This window comes from Haliotis cracherodii, unplaced genomic scaffold (assembly GCF_022045235.1).
Source record: "Haliotis cracherodii isolate W230 unplaced genomic scaffold, xgHalCrac1.p SCAF_5, whole genome shotgun sequence".
In the NCBI taxonomy this organism is placed as follows: domain Eukaryota; kingdom Metazoa; phylum Mollusca; class Gastropoda; order Lepetellida; family Haliotidae; genus Haliotis; species Haliotis cracherodii.
In genome coordinates this window covers 29,010,637-29,018,135 of record NW_027266308.1, presented here as the reverse complement: position 1 = coordinate 29,018,135, position 7,499 = coordinate 29,010,637, and the positions used below count along the sequence as shown (strand labels likewise).

Sequence of the window (7,499 nt, the reverse complement as noted above, 5' to 3'; positions counted from 1 at the left end):
TGATATGCTTATTGCAGACAATGGTGGATATCAGTGATATTAGCAGATATAATGCACCATGAGTCATCCAATGGAGGATATTAATGATATCAGCCTACATGATATGCTTATTGTAGAAAATGGTGGATATCAGTGTTATTAGCAGATATAATGCACCATGCGTCATCCAAAGGAGGATATTAATGATATCAGCCTACATGATATGCTTATTGTAGAAAATGGTGGATATCAGTAATAATTAGCAGATATAATGCACCATGTGTCATACAATGGAGGATATCGGTTGACATGATATACAATATTGCAGACAATGGTGAATATCATTGATAACAGCTGAGATAATATACCATAATTTGAACAGTTGTGTATATCAGTGAGTGAGTGAGTGAGTGAGTGAGTTGGGTTTAACGCCGCTTTTAACATTATTCCAGTTATATCACGGCGTGTCAGCTTAATGTGGGAGGAAAGCCCGAAGTGATGCAGGTCTCAGACGTTTACCACTTCGGTGAAACCCACAAGCATGGGTATGGTGCTGACAAACCTAGAAACATAATCGGGGCGAACCGGGATTCGAACCCACAATCATAGGTTTCTGGCGTGTCCAGGGACACAACTCTGCACAGCGAATCGCGGCGCCTTAGACGACTGGGCCACCCGTGCCCCCCTCTGTGTATATCAGTGATATTGGTTGACTAATATACATACAAACACTGTTTAGTCGAACTTGATGTGTCAAACTTATGTTTGCCTCAAAACTAAAAGCTAGATCCTGGCATATTCCTTATTTATTCATCATTTACGGTTGTGTCGAACCTCGGATAACTCGAAGTATTTACGTAGGTCCCTTCAGCTTCGACACAACGGTGTTTGACTGTAATTCATACAACGGTATATATAGGGGATATCGGCTGATACTGTACAGAGTTCACACGACGGAGGATGAATCTCCATGTCTCCCCATCAGATACGACGTATTGGGCCTCCACTGCATTAGGATTATTCTCATTTGTTGTTCATGTTTATATTACCCTGATTTTATCTCTTACAACCAGGTATTCAACTTAGTAATGCACTCTTGTTTTGTGAGGTTTAAGCTGAGTAGGCTAAATTCAGCAGACAGAAAACGTGAACCTTTTTTTTAAAGCTATTTGCAGGTTCACAAGCCTACACGGATCACCCAATGTTGGCTTGAGCTGAAGAGAATACCAGTCTGTTATCTGTATACATTAAATGTTAACCATAAATTGAAAATTGTGCTTGCAAATTTTAAATGAAAATTCATATTTCATATGCTTAATATTTTTCTATAAAAAAACACATAGTTTTTAGTGCTATTTTTTTTCTTATTTTATTTTCATTTACCAAACCTAACTGATTTATTCCCTGTCTGCAATACATTGGCGCTTACAGGATCACTACACAAATAAATAGGGCAACACACCAAATATGGAACCACGAATATGTTTTGCTGACAACTGTTACTGTGAACATCATTTCGAGAAATGAAACAGAGTGTTTCATCTTATCATCTGTCACAACACGTCAACATGATCAATAAAACCAGAATATATATATTAAACCAAAGACTAAATTCAGGAGGATATCTGGCAGAGCTGGAATGTACCAAGTTCCCAGTTCAGGGGAAGTACGGCATCAAGGCAAGCAGGTGGTTTCCATATTGTGCTACACAGAATAGAAAATACCACGAGTGCTGCATAGTCTATCCAGAGCCTGACTCTACCATCATGCTCCAGGGTTACCGAAATAACATGCATTTTGACCAAACTTCAAACATTAAAGCTCACAAAGTCACACAGCAAAATCCTAATTAATCTCCCACAAACGCAAATTGGTCCCACATTCCGAGCGAAGTGTTTTGGTGGAGAACATAGTGTGTGTTTTATCACAGATCCATGTGGCTGATGGGGGGGAACAATACCACTGATTCAGCAGTCCCGGACTGGTAGACGGAGTCCATATGTGATGCTGGAGGGCAGGAGCTAAAAAAGGCTGAATGAATTGACTTGGATTTGGGAAATATGATTTGGTGCCGCTAGGGGTCATTGAGGAAATGCTGCTGCTGCTGGCTTATCACATCTCACATAATCACACACATCAATCACGGCGGAACAGAAGTAGAGACATAAAGGAGGGACATTAGTGAGTGGAAGCCTTGCTTTATGGTGTAGTCAGCAATAACACTCCCTCACATCAGAGTGTGCTGCTGGGTGAGTGAGTGAGGGACTGGGTGAGTGAGTGAAGGATTGTGTAAGTAGTGAGTGAGGGACTGGGTGAGTGAGTGACCGGGTGAGTGAGGGACTGGGGGAGTGAGTGAAGACTGTGAGTGAGCAGGTGGGTGGGTGAGTGAGTGAGTGAGTGAGCAAGTGTTAGACTGTGAGTGACTGGGCGTTTGAGAGTGGGTCTGGGTGAGTGAGTGAGTGAGTGAGTGAGTGAAGACCGAGTGAGCGGCTGGGTGGGTGAGTCAGTGAGTGAGCAAGTGAAAGACTGTGAGTTTGTGACTGGGTGGGTCTGGGTGAGTGAGGGACTGGATGAGTGATTGGGTGAGTGAGTGAGCGAGTGAGCAAGTGAAAGACTGATTGAGTGAGTGAGTGAGTGAGCAAGTGAAAGACTGAGTGAGTGAGTGAGTGAGTGAGCAAGTGAAAGACTGAGTGAGTGACTGGGTGAGTGAGTGAGTGAGCAAGTGAAAGACTGAGTGAGTGACTGGGTGGGTGAGTGAGCAAGTAAAAGACTGTGATTAAGTGACTGGGTGAGTGAGAGAGGGTCTGGATGAGTGTGTGAGCAAGTGAAAGACTGAGTGAGTGAGTGAGTGAGTGAGTGAGTGAGTGAGTGAGTGAGTGAGTGAATGAGTGAAAGACTGTGAGTGAGCGACTGGGTGGGTGAGTGAGTGAGTGAGGGTATGGAGGGTGAGTGAGTGAGGGTCTCGGAGGGTGGGTGAGGGAACACATACTTATCCACAAAAGTACTACAAGACAAGTTGTGAGTCACTTCAGTCTTCCCTCGACAAGTATGGGGTTTTGGGGACCCTGGACTCCCCAGTGGGAGTCCAGATCATCACAGCAGCTGCAAAATCACCTTGTCATAAGATACCAAGGCACATGGAAGTAACTAAGCACAATTCCACACAGATGCACTAATGACACAGGCAGTGGCAGAACCAGTGAACCAAGCATTGCCACATATCTCTGCCTGGGAAGCCTACATCTAATTATCCCCCTCTCCTTACCTGAGCTGAAAACACATATGGCATCACACATCGCTGCAATAAACAGATCTTCTTGTCATTAACTGTCCTATTTACTGTTATCACAGAAACCCTCTAAGTTAACACGTTTCACTCTCTGCAACACAGCCTCAGGTCCTGCACTATGGCTGTGGAATATCCACACTTATACAAAACCAATTTAGATTATTAAAAGGGTAAGTCCAGCTAGCTTTACTCCACTTTATAGAAAAAATGAATAAAATACAGGACTGTAGCTCACCTAGATATGCAGTCAAAAGCTAAAAATGTCAAAGAGAGCCAGCAACAAAAGTTGCTGTCAGTATTGATATTCAAATATTTTGTGCATGAATACTGAAGACTAACACTTAGTTTTAATGAACTGAATACACCATGATGTTATTACAACAAGAATCACATACATGCCAAAGTTCAGCTTCCCATTTTGTGAGAATTTAAGAGCATGATCCAAACAAGGATCCAATACATACTAATTATATGTTGAATCCAACATTTTGTATAAAAAATGATCGCCTTAATATTGTTTTCAATATGGCTGACGTGGCAGCCATTTTTTAAATAAGATAACTTTTTTCAGGGACTGAATGTTATAGTCTAGCTAGTCATGTCAACGAGCCAAGTTATGATCTATGTGTATATGCACCTCAAGGCATCCCCTTGCAGGGCCATATCTCATTCCAGTGGCCACCAAGTCATGCATTCCCTCTCACATTCTTACCCCCTGATACAGATCCTCTACCCCACCATGGCCTTCATACGCCTTCCCAAAGCACTAGCTTTATATCTCCATATTATGCATTCAACATTGCTCTCCAGACAAACACATCACATCTGATTTCTGCATCTCTCCCTATACAACTCCCCTCCTTACCACATCCCCAAGTCCCCCTCCCCATGTTCCCATATCCCTCCCTCCCAACCTCCCATTACTACCTACCTTCTGTCTCCTGCCCAACACCCTTTTCCTCCCAACCCCATTGTCACTACCCTACCCTGTATCACCTACCTCCTCCACACCTTGATACCTTCCTACCCCTCTTGGACTGTCTCCATCCAACCCCTCTCCCCTCTTGACATGTCCCCATCCAACCCTTCTCCCCTCTCTACATGTCCCCATCCAACCCCTCTCCCCTCTCGACATGTCTCCATCCAACCCTCTCCCCTCTCGACATGTCTCCATCCAACCCCTCTCCCCTCTCGACATGTCCCCATCCAACCCCTCTCCCCTCTCCCCATGTCCCTATCCAACCCCTCTCGACATGTCTCCATCCAACCCCTCTCCCCTCTCTACATGTCCCTATCCAACCCCTCTCCCCTCTCGACATGTCTCCATCCAACCCCTCTCTCCTCTCGACATGTCCCCATCCAACCCCTCTCCCCTCTCAACATGTCCCCATCCAACCCCTCTCCCCTCTCGACATGTCCCCATCCAACCCCTCTCCCCTCTCGACGCGTCCCCATCCAACCCCTCTCCCCTCTCGACATGTCTCCATCCAACCCCTCTCTCCTCTCGACATGTCCCTATCCAACCCCTCTCCCCTCTCGACATGTCTCCATCCAACCCCTCTCCCCTCTCTACATGTCCCCATCCAACCCCTCTCCCCTCTCGACATGTCTCCATCCAACCCCTCTCCCCTCTCTACATGTCCCCATCCAACCCCTCTCCCCTCTCGCCATGTCCCTATCCAACCCCTCTCGACATGTCTCCATCCAACCCCTCTCCCCTCTTGACATGTCCCCATCCAACCCTTCTCCCCTCTCTACATGTCCCCATCCAACCCCTCTCCCCTCTCGACATGTCTCCATCCAACCCTCTCCCCTCTCGACATGTCTCCATCCAACCCCTCTCCCCTCTCGACATGTCCCCATCCAACCCCTCTCCCCTCTCCCCATGTCCCTATCCAACCCCTCTCGACATGTCTCCATCCAACCCCTCTCCCCTCTCTACATGTCCCTATCCAACCCCTCTCCCCTCTCGACATGTCCCCATCCAACCCCTCTCCCCTCTCAACATGTCCCCATCCAACCCCTCTCCCCTCTCGACATGTCCCCATCCAACCCCTCTCCCCTCTCGACGCGTCCCCATCCAACCCCTCTCCCCTCTCGACATGTCTCCATCCAACCCCTCTCTCCTCTCGACATGTCCCTATCCAACCCCTCTCCCCTCTCGACATGTCTCCATCCAACCCCTCTCCCCTCTCTACATGTCCCCATCCAACCCCTCTCCCCTCTCGACATGTCTCCATCCAACCCCTCTCCCCTCTCTACATGTCCCCATCCAACCCCTCTCCCCTCTCGCCATGTCCCTATCCAACCCCTCTCGACATGTCTCCATCCAACCCCTCTCCCCTCTCTACATGTCCCTATCCAACCCCTCTCCCCTCTCGACATGTCCCCATCCAACCCCTCTCCCCTCTCAACATGTCCCCATCCAACCCCTCTCCCCTCTCGACATGTCCCCATCCAACCCCTCTCCCCTCTCGACGCGTCCCCATCCAACCCCTCTCCCCTCTCGACATGTCTCCATCCAACCCCTCTCCCCTCTCGACATGTCTCCATCCAACCCCTCTCTCCTCTCGACATGTCCCTATCCAACCCCTCTCCCCTCTCGACATGTCTCCATCCAACCCCTCTCCCCTCTCTACATGTCCCCATCCAACCCCTCTCCCCTCTCGACATGTCTCCATCCAACCCCTCTCCCCTCTCTACATGTCCCTATCCAACCCCTCTCCCCTCTCGACATGTCTCCATCCAACCCCTCTCCCCTCTCGACATGTTCCCATCCAACCCCTCTCCCCTCTCGACATGTCTCCATCCAACCGCTCTCTCCTCTCGACATGTCCCCATCCAACCCCTCTCCCCTCTCGACATGTCCCCATCCAACCCCTCTCCCCTCTCGACATGTCCCCATCCAACCCCTCTCCCCTCTCGACATGTTCCCATCCAACCCCTCTCCCCTCTCGACATGTCCCTATCCAACCCCTCTCCCCTCTCGACATGTCCCCATCAACCCTTTTCCCCTCTCGACATATCCCTATCAACCCCTCTCCCCTCTCAACATGTCCCTATCCGACCCCTCTCTCCTCCCACATCTTCAGACAGTATTGCATCACCCCTCTCCATGCCACAGCCACTGAACAGATCATGGACCCCCAGGGACTACAGCTGATAAGATCCATAATCAAAGTCGACCCCCCCACCCCTGATGAACACTACCAGGCCAACACACACCTCCACTGTTTACCCTGCCTCCTTATAAAGCATACCATTACCATATCAACAGACTCAATGCTGTCTCACAGAGATACATCCACCCCAAGCTGCCCCAGGTGCAACCACCCAGTACAGGCGGAATCCTAACTCTGTCTCACAATGCTGTAATGGGGTGTACATGCAACAATGGAGGGCAGAAGTGCTGCAGCAGATAAGGTGCAGGGCTATAAATAGCCGGGCCAGGAATGCCGTCTGCTTCAGTGGAGGAGGAATTGAGTGGCTATCCTGGTTATGGAGGGGGATACATCTGACACCATACACCTGGCCACGTCAGATATATCTACCCTGCTTGGCAATCTTCTACATTCTGCTCTCACAGTCACACAATTGGGGCATGTATCAGTCGGTGTTACTTGTAACAAAGTTCAAACAGTCATAAGAGCTGAGTCAGCTGAAACTGATTTCTTAAAGTTATCCTAACACTGTGGAATTTCTTTCACTAAAAAAGAAAGGAACTACTTTTTCGTCGGAAACTGCTTGTGCATGAAACATTTTCTGAACAAATTGCTCAATGCCATAGGTATGCTGGGGTTCGGAAAGCTCTTGATATATTTGTTAGAAATTGTCTCCCAACATACATTGGTTAATAACAATTAATACTAATATGAATAAGTCTTATTGAAGCTCCGGAATACACAGCCATACACAAATATAATTTCTATTGACCCCTGTATTCTCATAGGATACATGGGTTCATAAACCTTAATGAGTTTTTGCATGTACAGCTATATATCATGATATATTGATTGAAAAGGAGGAAATATGGTCTAGGGCTGGGACACCGGGTAGGGGGGGGACCTCGGGTTGTAAAGTTGGACTTGCCCCAGCCATTATATGGTCCAGTATGAGATGCCATACCTTGACTCAGTCGTGAGTTCTGTATACATGTACACAGAACAGTGATGCCAAAGTAGTGGCAGTGATGAAAGAAACACCTCCAAATATTGACGTGTCAATCAACCAG

At 47.8% G+C, this 7,499-nt stretch overlaps 1 protein-coding gene across 1 annotated transcript; it reads left to right on the top strand.

The window, feature by feature from the left end:
• The first annotated feature begins 4,401 nt into the window (after positions 1-4,401).
• Positions 4,402-6,399, top strand: LOC139443641 (uncharacterized). The gene has a single exon (XM_071224592.1). The coding sequence runs from the start codon at positions 4,402-4,404 to the stop codon at positions 6,397-6,399; it is 1,998 nt and encodes a 665-aa protein (XP_071080693.1).
• The last annotated feature ends 1,100 nt before the right edge of the window (positions 6,400-7,499 follow it).

What these genes read in the sequence shown, in the direction of transcription:
- LOC139443641 (XM_071224592.1), top strand. Translation starts at nt 4,402, where the DNA reads ATGTCTCCATCCAACCCTCTCCCCTCTCGACATGTCTCCATCCAACCC.